Raw genomic sequence first — 13,576 nt, 5'->3', positions numbered from 1 at the left:
ATTTTACGCTTTGGACGAGCCCTACTTAAACCAGACACAGAGTGCCAGAAAACAAACACGTTGAATTCATTATGAGCCAGAAGTGACAGTCTGCTTATGACGAGCCAGGCTTGTCCAAGTCCGCTAGGGGGTTAAAGGTGCCAGTGTTAGCAGTGCACCCTTGTGATAACAAAATTGCTTAGTTCTGCATAAAACTTAACACGATGGACCATGTATGCTGTCAGTACTGTCTTCACTTGGCTCCTGTTGAAATTCCAGTTAGTATAGAAAACTCTTATCATTCCACTCACTTCATTGTTTGGAAGTTCTGTTGTATTCTGGATCACCCTTTGTATCAAGCTTGAAATTTTAAATGTTGATCCATTCATGTAGAGTAAACAAGTTGCAGTACAAGTTTGAATTTTTCAAATGAGCTTTCTTGTTGGTTCAGACTGCCAATATAACTGCCAACATAACTGCCAACATAACTGCCAACATAACTGCATAGACTTGGAGTGGATGTGACCCGAGAGGCGCACGTGCATTGATGTACGTGTAACATTATGGTTGCAGATTTTGGATAGGGTTTGATCTGAGCAGTGCAAGTGCAGGGAATGCTGATAGGTTCCATTGAGTGTAATTAGAGTGCATCTGTAGTTGCTGATGTGTTGTGCATAAAACTGCACGCAGCAGCCTCCTGTCACTTTTCCAGGAATGTTTCTGTTGAGTTTGTTGGCTGTCAAGGACTGAGCAGAAATTGGCAACTTAGCCACAGGTTCATTGAAGAAGAGCAGTGTTTTGTAATACTCTTTGTTTCATGGCTGTTTGTTTTCAGAGAGCTTAGGGAGTCGCTTGGAGAATGAGAAGAACACAGCATTATTGCCGTACGCAATGCTCTGCTATATCTGTGCGGGCAACCTGGAGAAGTTGGCCACGTGTTGGGTGCATGTTCAAAGCAAGTCCAACAGCCAGCAGTCGCTGCAGGCAAGTGTTCTGTTATTTATTTTCAGCTTAAGTGACTGGAGTAGAAGCCACTTGAGATCGTTCGTTCTGCTGACTGTTTACAGGAAGAGTGATGGCACGCTTCGATTTTTATGGATTGTAGGAGCTGTGCTATGCGCATACGAACACTTCATTAATACCTAATGCATCTCTTTTCACTGGAATTTACATGGCATGTATGCGGAGCAACCAGGACATCAGTGGTGGCAATGATGTAAAACTGTTGTGTGTGAATCAGTGGTTGGTGGCATGTGCAAGAAACTGTGATTTCTGTCATGCCTTGTACCAACCAGCTGTCCCATGAGCACGTAATCTTCTCGCTGAGCCCTACTGTCCACCAGTAAAGCTCCAAATAGTATGCTTGCCCAAATATAATAGGCATATTGTGCATGATTATAACAGTGTGGTTGTGTACTCAAAAAGTAAAGCAGCAAAGGGCGTCCTAATGTTAGAGGCCATGTAAGTAATTTGTTGCACTAATTTTGTTGCATGTTTATTCCACAAATGGCATAGCGACAAATTCTGAAGTTTTTCAATGGGATTATGCAGGAACTGGTAGAGCAAGTGATGATGCTGCGAGCAGCACTTGGGCAGCTTGGATCACAGCCGCAGCCCATTGCATCCGGGGTGCTGGCAAGCCTGCTGAGCCACTATGCTGCACTATTGGCTGCCCAGGGCAGCATGAGAAGTGCCATCAACTACCTGGTTGACACTGCTGCGGTGAGTCATGGCAGTTGTGTCTGCGTGTGGGCCTTGGGGAGGCTTCGCATGCAGCTCTTGCTTGGACTTCTGTGAGTTTGCAACCTAGCATATCTCAGTTTCTTATTTCTTCAGTGCATCCTTAGTGGATGCACTTAGTGGATTTAGCACGTCCAAGTTTCAGGCATACAACGGTGCACTATTCAGTCTAGAAATTGCGGAACACGAAAGCTGTATTAATCTACTGACATACGATGCGCACATTCCACAATACAAATTTCTGGAGGAATTATTTGGTGTGGAAGCACGTTACTTATTAAATTAAGTTGAACCTCGTTATAACAAATTTGAATGGGCCTGGTGATTGCCTTGTTATAGCTGTAGCTTTGTTATAGCCTGTGCTGACCGAGTTTCCGAGGGAAATCATCATTCCTTCGTTGTTTCCATTATTTCTTTATAAACCGTTTCATTATAACGAGGTTTGACTTTATCTGCTATAATTTGCGCTACAGTTAAATTGTGTCTGTCCGAGTTCCTAGATAAGCTGATGAGTTTTGGGACTGCTCTTGTTTCCCACAGGCACAGTGCTGAAAAATTCTTGTTAATGTGAGCCGTTCATCTTGTACACGTTGGTTAGCATAAAATACTGTTGTAGTACCCGAGGAACACAAACTGTGCGATGTCAGTGCACGTTAAAGAACCCCAGGTGGTCGAAATTTCCGGAGCCCTCCACTGCGGCGTCTCTCATAGCCTTAGTCGCTTTGGGACGTTAAACCCCATAAACCAACCAACCAACAAATGAAGGGGCTTGTACGCATACATTTTGTCTAAATGGTTAAGCAGTGGTAATTGCAAGTGGCCTTGCACATGACGTGCTAATTAAGCACATTCTGCTTTTTCAGTAGGTTACTGTATTTACTTGAGAAATTTGCGCACTTTTCTTTAAAATAAGGCTTCACAAAGCGAGTGCGCAAAATACGCGAAGCTTTTGCATGCACGCCCTAAAAAAACTCTACAAAGGTCATAATGCACAATAATATACTGCAAATAGCCGCCTACATGTTGACTCCTGAACTCGCACGCCATGCTGGCCAAAAGAAAAAAAGCTGACTCCAAACATAAAAAACAAATCCTCTTCCCAACCTGCCCCTCGTTATGTAGTTCCTCGTGGCACAGCATGACAGTGCGCGCTCAGCTCAAGGCAATAAACATGCAGCGATACAATTGCAAAGCCAGCAATCAGAGGCAGATGGAAATAAAAGGCAATCAAACGGCGCCCTTGCCTGTGGCCTGGTTGACTAGCGGCAAACTGCAGCAAACAGTTCGGTAGTTTTGGATTCCAGCATGTGCCAGGAGTTACCGAAAGTCTTCACTCGCAACTGTTTATTTGGAAAGTGATCGTGAGCGCAAGCGAGCCGGGTAAACAGCATGCAGTTCATCGCCCCCCTCGCCACTCACACCTTTCACAGTGTGCCGATCTTCTCAAGCTTCCCTTGCGCGCACCCATGGGCGTGTTGGTGGTCTGGCGCAGCAGGGAGCGTAAATTATGCGAGTAAAAGTTTTTTTTGTAAACCTGGGTAATAAATTAGGGGCATGCAAATTACGCGAGGGTGCAGATTACGCTAGTAAATATTTCGGAAGCATGAGGGCTGTGTGGAGGTTTTAGGAAACGTTCCCTCTGTTTGATGTAAGAGCCATTCCCATCATTGTCATCATCAGCCTGACTACGCCTATTGCAGGGCAAAAGCCTCTCCCATGTCTCTTCAATTAACCCTGTCCTTTGCCAGCTGCAGCCACCGTATCCTCACAATCCGCCCACCTAACTTTCTTGCACACCCTGCTACGCTTGCCTTCTCTTGGAATCCACTCCGTTACCCTTAAGGGCCAGCGGTTATCTTGCCTTCGCATTACATGCCCTGCCCAAGCCCATTTCTTCCTCTTGGTTTCAACTAGGATGTCATTGATGTGTGTTTGTTCCCTCACTCACTCTGCCTGCTTGCGGTCTCTTAACATTACACCTATCATTCCCATGACTGAACAGTTCACTGTGGGCCTTGCATTGGATTTGTGGAGTTTTTTTTTTTTGTTTCAAAGTGGTAATGATTTTTACAACCTCCTTTATAGCATTTGTTTGTCGCATTTTTGGATTACTAGCAGTGCTTGTATGCTTGTAAACATTCTTCTATTTTCGGTACATCTGTTAGGCTGAATTTCTGGTAAGACAATCATATTTACAAGGTCTCAGCATGTTCGCCTTAAAGGGAGTCTGCTGTATAAATTTTGGACTGACAGAAAATCTGAATTAAGTGGGTCAGCCGCACATTGCGAAATAAATTGGAGTAAATTGTCATAAAGCTTCGTGTGCACTCAGGCTACTGTTGTTATGCTGCAAATAAATGTTCAGTTTGTTCTTCAGCAATGCTGGCTTGTAGATCCTTCAGCCATGCACTAAGCAGTATCGCGATTTAAGAGTGTTGCATAGATCAAAACTTATCACATGCTCACAGATTTCTTTGGTGAATGTGCAGCCGTCGCTGGCCATTCTTCAGGATCGTATCTGCCAGCACCTGGGCCTGCCGTCGCCACACTTTCCCTTTCCAAGGGTGGATGTGCGAGGTCAGTTCTCAGCGCCAGCAGCAGCAGCAGCACCAGCAGCAGCTGGCAATGTACAGCATGGTGGGCGCTTGACAATGGGAAGTTCAAGAGCCGGACTGTCATCTCTTGGGGCTGGAGGCCGCTTCACGGGTAGCACTGCACCAGCATCCCATGCACGCATGGCTTCCACGGTGTCCTCGTCTCAGTCCTTCTACCAAGGTGGCCAGCAGGTCCCACCAGCTGGAGCCCCTGTGAGTACCACTCCTCCATCAGATATGCTGAATGCAGAGATTGTGGCATCGCAAACGTGTGCCATAGTCAGGCACTTGCATGTCACTTCTGACACCAGTCTTGGAGCAATACGGCAATGCTGGAAAAATTTGCAGTGCATCTGTTTATTCTCATAACTGTCAGGTTCCCATAGCATTAAACCATTCCACCCTCGGGGTCTCCTCCTGAGTCTTTCCAAATCACGCAGAGAGAAAGAGAGAGAGAAAAAAGTATGTGCACATGCTGTTTTGCTTGGACATCGTGAAAGGTCCCGGGCTCGCTCATGCTTTTTCATTGTAACTTGAAACCATGCTATGGTGTGTAATGTGTATTTGACCGAGAGCTTTGCTTTTCTGGCCTCTAACTGAAATACTCCCTTCACCCTTTGTTGTAATGAGGAGGCGAGTCTTGCAACTAAATAAAAGAATGTCAGCTTACACATCAAGAGGCCATGATATGGTAAAGCCAGGACAATTGGATATTCATGCATACTTGAATACATATGTGCAGCCTGATTGTGATTTTGCGAATTTCACTGTGCACCAACGAGCATGGACCACTATGCTGTAGATTTAAAGAAATTAAATTTTTTTTGACAAAGTTGCCTTCCATTTACTTTTGACTGCACCTGTACAGTGTACTGGTCATGTCCTCTTGGTGGTTTTATGTCCGTTGTACAGATTCGCACCAGAGGCAGGCTTCTACATGCAACCCGCATGTGAATAGTGAGGTCATTTTTTACCGAGCCTTGTGTTGCGGCTCTTTTCTTTTGTATTCCAAACCTCAGGCTAACCAGTTTGGCCGCCGGGATTCGGGAGCGTATGCTGGCTTTGGGGCACCTGTGTCTCAGCATTCTGAACCTGTCTTCCAACCTCCAGTTACACCCACACCACCACCTCCTGTGGACTCTGTGACATCTGCTCCACACAGCAAAGGTAGGCCGAATGCGAAGCATTGAGACTTTGTCAGACCTAGCTTTTTTCCTGAAGCTCTTTCAGAAGGTCAGTACCATGACTGATGGAATAAGAAAGGGTAAATGCGGTATGCCATCACCCTTGTGACGTAGTGACCAATTGCACGCACCAACTTTTTGTTTGCTTGTACCTCAAAAAGGGGCGCTTCATTTTCTTTGCCTGTGCATTATTTTTTTACTGTATTTACTCTCGTAATTTGCACACTTTTTTTTTCCTAAAGTTAAAGCTTCAAAAAAGGGAGTGTGCAAATTACGTGGAGATTTCATGAACACGTTTTGGAAAACTCTACAAAGGTCGTGACATGCAATGTAAACGGTATAGTGCCGTGTATAAGTCAACCCCACAACTCGCTGGCCCAAGAAGGTTGATTTCGAATATAAGGCGAAGCATACCCCGCGTGACCATGCCAGACCCATCATATGTAGTTCCTCGCGTTAATGGCATGACGGTGTATGCACAGCTCAAAGCAATAAACATGAAATGGTACAATCACAAAGCCAGAAGTCAGAGGCAAGTGGATATACAAGGCGATAAAAATGGCGCACTCGCATGCATGCAGGAGTGGGCGAGATAGCAGGTGTTAGCATTGTGTGGGAAGACTCAAGTTTAGATTGAAAAGCTGCAGATTGCCCTTGTTTACTTATGGTAGGTGCAGTGGTTCTCCCGAAAGTGAAGCTGTGAAGGATGGAAAGGTTGTTCCAGTTACCACAAGGTGAAGTATTTGAGTGGGTGCACGTGAAATTGGGGCCAGCTTTCTTCTGGAAGCACTAAATGTTTGGACATCTAGCCAGTCGCATGTTGAATAATGTTAGCTATAGTTTACATTGTGCATTATTAGCCATTGCAGGTACAGCCGGCCAAATCTTTAGCTGGCATGTGTGACGGCTACGTTTTCCATGCTCCTGCAGCTCATGACGGAGCAAACTTGTGAAAATATCAAATCTAAGCACTAGCTCACTAAGCCCGTGCTTAATGTTGAAATTTACACAAGTTTGCTTCGTTGCAAAGTGCAGAAGAGCAGGAAAAGTGGGCGTCGCGTATGCTAGCTAAAGATTTGGCCGGCTGTACACCAAAGGGGAATACTAAGTCGGCCTAGATTGACAGATTAGTCTCCTGAGATATCAAGTACATCATTTTTACCAAGAACAGAGCTTGGAAAAGCCATAAAGTTATATAAACGTGAAATACACCTAATTACACCTTGGGCAGTTGATGTGAACTACACCCTGCCAGTTGGTTCACCGCTTTCTTGTGTAACATCGCAGCCATGAGCAAATGCCATTGAAGCAGGATGAAAGCAAGCATGGCAAGCGCTGCCAAGATACAAGAACACAAAGTGTTGCTTACTTACCCCACATGCTGCCCACCCAGCCTGTGTTAAGCTGTCATGTGCAGCATTCTGGAGTGCGAGCCGAGGGTCATTTGCACTCATCAAACGATGAAGGTGCCCTCTGTAGGACAGCGGGGCACATCCTGCTTGCTTCAAGTCACATCACATCACTTTATTTTCCTTAACGACCTCTTATTGCGTGTTGCATAAGGAGTGGGATTTATGAGTTGCAGGTGCTGATAGTAGTCATAAATGTTGATGGGCAGGTTGTGGCAGTGGTATGGTGGGGAAGGCCATTCCATTCAGCTGCTACTTCACAAAGAAATGAGCTCAGAGACAGTAGTACGGGCACGTAGACGCAGAACTTGAAGAGGGTGACCGATGCGATGGTATCTGCATAGTGGGAGTGTGCAGATATGTGCTTCTTGTCTGAGCAGTGAATAAAAGAACTTGTGAAACAAGACAAGACTGGCAGTGCGACCAGATTGCAATTTTAGGGATGATATGCTAGCGTCGTATGAGTATGAGAAGTGAATGAATCTGGTCAGTATTTGTGGCTTGGAGCTTCTGTTGATATATATGCACACTAGGTGTGTCAAAGTGTCTGTTGCTTAAGAAGAATGAATAAGTCTGTTGCTTAAGAAGAATGAATAAATTTACCTTGCAGTGGCAAAGTGAGCATTATATATGAAGTGAGCTGAAGAGTGAAGGTATGAAAAAACTCGCAGCATCCTAGTTCAAAGTGGCATTGGCCTAGCTTTTTCTTTCCTTGTCTTTTTCTCTCCCTTCTGCTGTAACCACTATTTGTGTTTTTTGTCTGTTTTTTTGCTTCACCAACGGCTTAAAGTGCACCGAAGATGCCCAGCTGGCTAGTTGTGCGGCACAGGCTGTGAAAGCATATGACCCTCTTGCTCTCTCTCTTGTCCCACTCCTCTTGTAGCATGGCTGGTATCAACTGTACGAGTAGCTGCATCTCGCATCTTTTCATCCGCTGCAGGCAACGCGAACTCTGCACTGATATGTGGCCAGTTCAGATCTCTATGCCCCGTGAAAACTCGTGTTGTAATGGCACGTCAGTTTGAAATTTGGCTTCCATCTAATTTTGTAAATGCCAGGCCGATTAGCAGGCATACTCTGCACTTCAGCGCTCTTTCGTCTCCTGGAGGCAATACAGAGCATATGATGCTAGTGCGACGCCAAGGTCGAGCCATGGCCAGTGCGAAAGACCTGGCCTGCACCCTCTAGAAGCACCTGTTTCTCAGTGTCTTTGCATGAAGGTGCAGGGAAGTTACCTTGTGGGGAAGAGCTGAAGGTATGGGAAAGCGCTCTTGCAGGGGAACGTTTTCTGGTGAGGAAGAGTTCTTTCAATGTTTTTTCTTTAGCTTGCTTGGAGAGTGCCTCGTGGATACTCCGCGAGTACGGTTGCACGGTGTTGCTGTGGGTCATGGTTGCTGCGGAAGTCGTTTAACAGAAGGCACGCAAGACAGTTTGTTAAAGGTTCTTTTACATTGAGTTTATCGGAAAACGACCAGACATTCTCATATTGTTCGTCTTATTCTAGAATTCATGTTAACTGAGTTAGCCTTAATGGGAATCTGTTGTGTATGCTAAATGTCATCCTGCAAGTGTTTGCACTGTACAGCAGTTGGCATCGCAGTCTTTATGGCCACTCCAACCCCTGAATTTTTACAGCCCAGATTGTAGTGGGAAACGAAGCTATGGTACATTTGGCTGACTGGGCGGTCCCAGGAGTCTTGTAATGTTGGTGCCCAAACTGGTGTCTGTTTTGCAGGTCCCCGGTCTCGATACCCAAGTGTACACGACCCGTGTGTGTACAATGAACAGCAGCAGCAGGGCTATGGGCAGGCATACTACCAGCCTCCATCACAACTGCCCTACCCTTCCTCCCAGGCACAGAGCTACATGCCCCAGCCGTACTCGCAGTCAGCACCAGGCTTCTACACAGAAAATCAGGGGTAAGCTGACAGATATATACATATATTGTTTGCAGTGCAGAATGTATGTGTCTTGGCACATTACATGATGCTTTTGACACCTTAAGCAGGAGATTAGGGTTTGACCAAGGAAAATTAGATCATGAACCTTTGTGGGCGTCAGGTACTGATTTGTGCAAGTGGGTGTTATCTAATTTGTGACATGTAATATAGATGTGTGTGTCTTAAAACTTATCATTCATCTGGCAGCATGAATAGATGTGATAGTTTGGGCTACATGATGCTCTCAGCTAAGACAGAGAGAGATACATAGCTTCCCCACCATGTGACATATGAAGGGTACCGGGGCGTTCTTTGATTCATGAGTCCAACACAAATAATTTCTTGGCAAGAACAGTCAAGAAAACTGGTTTTTTGCCTGAACATACCGTATAAACTCGTATAAGGGCTGCACTTTTTTTTAAATTTTGGGTTCGCATTTTGAAGGTGCAGCCTGTACACGAATTTTAAAAAAATGTACAACCTTATTTTTATTTCTCAATTACACTGGAACCCCGAATATACGTCCTATATTCATGCGATGACTCAACATTTTACGACAAATCGGCGCAGGCCCGGTGAATCCCCCATAGGGATAATGCATTAAAAGCCTTGATTATATGACTGAAAAATATGCACTCCCCGTTCCGTACGACAGCCGACGGGAACTGTCCGGAATGAGACACTTGCGGAGCACTTTATTGGCCGATGTAACGCAAACCAAGTTGGTTCCAGATCGGAATCATGGCGGAGACGTGCGCACAATGATGCGATCGAGCGCAAGCTGGCCTGAAATGACGGTCCTGCCAACGGCTCGGACTCGGACTCTGCTCATGCTACCCGCGGCCGTTGGTGCGAGGCAGCTTGCCTGCCCTGTTTTTTCATGCGCTTCGTTGATGGAGGCATTATGGAAATCAATCGTATGTTCATACCAGCATGAAGTTATTGTACAGGTAACAAGATTAGACTCTTCTGTGATCATTTGCGGCCAGTTCAAAAGAGCTTTCTGCTGAGTTTTCAGTGTGGAGCACGTTAGGCCTAGTGACACTGAGCGAGCGGCGTGCTGTCACCCTGTGGGACACAGATTACTGCAGAAAGCACGTGGCTGATGCATTCGCGTTGCAGGTGGCTTTATTTTTTCCTTTATGGTGCAAAATTCCTAGTACAGACACTGCTGCCTTCTGCTGTGGTATGACAGAGGTTCTAGAGAAAGTCTGAACAGAAAGACATGTTGCTGGCATGGTCATACTGAGTGTCGTAGAACATCTTCGAAGAGTCAGAGTAGCCACTTTTCTGGCGTGTCATCCAAATCAATGTTTTCGAGGTGCATATGATGTCTATTTAACGCGCAGGGTTGGGACTGCACACACTCCTCATCTAAAGCTGGCTCTTTGATGCCGAAAAGTCTGGCTGCGCGCGATCTCGGAACTAATTCTTGTAGAACGCAAATGGGTGGTTTTGGTTCCACGAAAAATTCCTGTGATTCCGAAGACTTGGTTCTATAGAAAAATATCTCTGACAAGGGCCTCTCGGAAAACAGCTTACTCGGCGGTGACCATCACTAGAGCTCCGACGGACACTTCCGAAGTGTGCACGCTAGTGTGTTGGCTGGAACCAGTCTGCACATACTCGCATTGCAGGACGCGAGCGCAGCGCCTCTGTACCTGCTGCTCACGCTACGCGTGTCGTATCCGGCGCGCCGGTGAACATGAGATGGGGTTCGGCTTCCGCGACTTCCGGAACGTCTTCGAGCTGACTGCCCTCCCTTACTCGCATTATATGTGGATGAAAACTTTTTATTCCATTTTTGCTATCCCCAAATTACACCTCACATTATATGCTAGTCTGTATTATATGTGGGTTTTTATGGTATTTTACCTTATTTGCACGAATATAAAGCAAAGATGGAGTTTGAGAAGTCGGGAGAATTTAAAAAAGATAATGTTACAATTGCAGTGCTCTCTTAAAATCTTCAGGTCAAACATAGCTGAGGCTTTTCCACCAAAAAAAAGCAAAAAAAAATAAATCCAGACAGCACACTAAAATTTAGAAGCAGCAGATATGTTGACTTTATTTAAGAGGCAATGCTTCAGATCTGCGTGCCACAATCTAGGGAAGCCAGGCGCAGCAGCTGCCACCGCCATCACTGTGCTGTCACTACTTGGTGTCTCAAGCTGCCCACTTCTGTGCCCATTTGCCTGTCTTTGCTTTCCCTACTCCACTCAACTCCTTCAGTGCCTTCTCATTCACTATAACCAGCATTGTCTTCTGCTTCATAGCCACCTTCTCATTCACGCTTGCTCGCCACGGGATTTGCCTCCAAGGTCAGTAAAAGGCTACACAGCTAGTGGCTAGTGGCTTTTAAATCTGTTGGGGAAGGTTGCTTTATCTGCATTAAAAATAGAAAGCTTAGGAAAAAAAAAATTCACACTGTATTCTTTTCTGGGTTCTGAATGTTGTCGAGTACTGTTAAATGTTATTTGAGGTCGGCCGTGGAGTGTTGCGGATTATTTGTTTTCAGTTGCAGAATTTAAAACTTTCTGCCACAGAAAGTTAGGGGCCTTAGTGATATGTAACTAGGGAAATGGAGTTCAAAGGATCTCCACAGTAAAAGCGTATTGTACAGGTGCGGCCAAAATAATATGGGGCATGTTTTGGGGCTTTAACTGCTTCTTTGTGAAAATATGGAGATTTCTTGGGAATATGTGCAAGTGTACCAGTGGCATATGGTAGGGTTTGTGTTAAGTACCTCCTAATTTCCTTTAGGCAATGAGTGAGAGGAGTTTAATCATCAAAGCGTGGTCCGTATTATTATGGCCACGACTGTACATATTAATATGGCTGCTGCACTTAGTCTTTTCAAGAAGCGATGGGTGAAATGAGACCAGTAAAATCAAGACATGATGCTTATCACGTTTGGGTAGGCATGGTTTGGTATATGCTGGAGTATTCCTGACTTCCAAAATTACCATATACAGTTGTGTAAGGGCCGCACAATTTTTTTTTTTTCTGTTTTTGACAGGGAAGTAGGCAGGGAAGTAGTTTCACATGGAAGCAGCATCTTTTCATTCAGCTTTTCCTACTGCAGTGGAGCACAGGTTCTACATTCACCATTTGTGCGGGAACCCATAGTTCGGAATAAGTTAACGCAGGCCTTGCAAAGCTTAATGTAGATTGTGTGCACCTCGCCTGCCTGGAGTGGCTGAGCAGAGTGTGTGTGTGAAAGTGGGTGCTGCCCGACTGGCAGATGCAGAAGTACGATGATGGGGTCGTGTGGCAAGCGAGACAGGGGCCATTCAAGCATACCGCCTGCCACGCCATCTGGGGTAGTATGGGCAAGGCTTGTACAAGCATTGCCTCAGTCTGCCAGGCCAACCCGCAGCTCTTGCTACTTTGGCTGAAATCAGGGCTGAATGCGGCACGCTGCCTGTACTCAAAAGTAGCAGGCCACACTTATCACATTTATATACTGTATTTACCTGCATAATAGGCACACTTTTTTTTTTTTTTAGAAAATTTGGCTGAAAGTTTGGGGTGCACCTATTATTATGCAGGGTAAAATTTGCGAAAATTTTTCGACTCTCAGAATTGAATGTACTGTATAAACGCACCCATGTATGGGCCGCACCCTGTTTTCCCTAAGTTTTTTTTACTCAAGTGTGGCCATCAGTAATGCGCTTGGTTTGCAGTAGAGTAAAAACTTCAAGGGACGGAAAAAGGTGAGAATCATCCGAAGTTCGCAAAGAATGGCTACAGAAAAACTTCCTGAAACAGTTTTGCACCGCAGCAAATTTAATTGATGAAAAAATAGGCAATGGTCGTCTGCTTTTAGGTGAAAAGCTGTGTGGAAATGACGGTTTTTCGCAATGCCGCCATTTTGTAACGCATGCCCACTATCGGAAATGTCAAAGCAGAAGTGCTTTGATATTCCCAGTAAGGCTTTCTGCGGCCTCCTTCGCATGTGTGACGCAGTGGCGGTGGAGCCTCCTCACACATGGCGGTGTCCATGTAAGGAGGCTTCACCACACAACAAACAGCTCATAAAGGCGCGGTCACACTAGTCCGATCTTGGTCAGCAGATCGGATGTGAGGAGAATGCAAATTTGCGCCGGAATGGGGAAATGCCTTCTAAAAGGAAAAAAAAAAGGTAGGGCTTTAACGTAGTTAAACTGAGTAGGACTTGCTAAAGCACTTGAGGTAGCATCGCCTCAAATGCAGCTGCATGCAAGATCTTATTGTCAGCCACTATCGGCAGCAGCACGCGGGGAGTTTGAATGAACCAAATTTAAGAGAAATCGTGGTTTCCAATTAAGAGGTTTAAAGTGCATTGAAAATATAGCTAGCCAGCCAAAATTTTAAAATTTGTTTGAGTTAATCGAAAGTACGAATTATTCTAGTTTGAATTGTTGCGAGTCTGCTGTATATTCACTGATCTGGTAAAGGATTATACCTGAGGTATTCCATGAAGGAATGCACACGTAGGAGCTTTTATTCATGTAGGACCACCGAAATTTGTTTACGTCTGCCGTCGAGCCTGCCACGTAGCTACTAGTGCAGCCTCCAAGGCATTTAAACCTTGTCCCAACTGCTCCATTAGGTCTTGTATTTAGGAAAACAGGTAAAGCACGTCTAGCATGCGCTCTGTTTCTTCTACGGTAGGGCTCGGGCTGTCTTCAGCTTCCGTCACCAGAGGTAGAGGCAATAATGCCACTATTGGACCACGCTGGAGAAAT

The 13,576-nt window shown here is 45.4% G+C and overlaps 1 protein-coding gene across 11 annotated transcripts in view; it reads left to right on the top strand.

The window, feature by feature from the left end:
• The window catches only part of Sec31 (COPII coat complex component secretory 31), a 112,195-nt gene that overhangs the window by 74,201 nt on the left and 24,418 nt on the right, over positions 1–13,576 (top strand). For all 11 annotated transcript variants that reach the window (XM_089582475.1, XM_089582483.1, XM_089582482.1 and 8 more), the window contains 5 exons: positions 815–963; positions 1,531–1,701; positions 4,209–4,526; positions 5,333–5,480; positions 8,642–8,825. In XM_089582475.1, the coding sequence (XP_089438601.1) occupies positions 815–963; positions 1,531–1,701; positions 4,209–4,526; positions 5,333–5,480; positions 8,642–8,825 (970 nt within the window). The remainder of the gene's footprint in view (positions 1–814; positions 964–1,530; positions 1,702–4,208; positions 4,527–5,332; positions 5,481–8,641; positions 8,826–13,576) is intronic.

The sequence above is a fragment of the Amblyomma mixtum genome, chromosome 3 (genome assembly GCF_055824585.1).
Source record: "Amblyomma mixtum isolate Tamu chromosome 3, ASM5582458v1, whole genome shotgun sequence".
Classification (NCBI taxonomy): domain Eukaryota; kingdom Metazoa; phylum Arthropoda; class Arachnida; order Ixodida; family Ixodidae; genus Amblyomma; species Amblyomma mixtum.
This window is presented reverse-complemented; position numbering and strand designations above follow the sequence as displayed.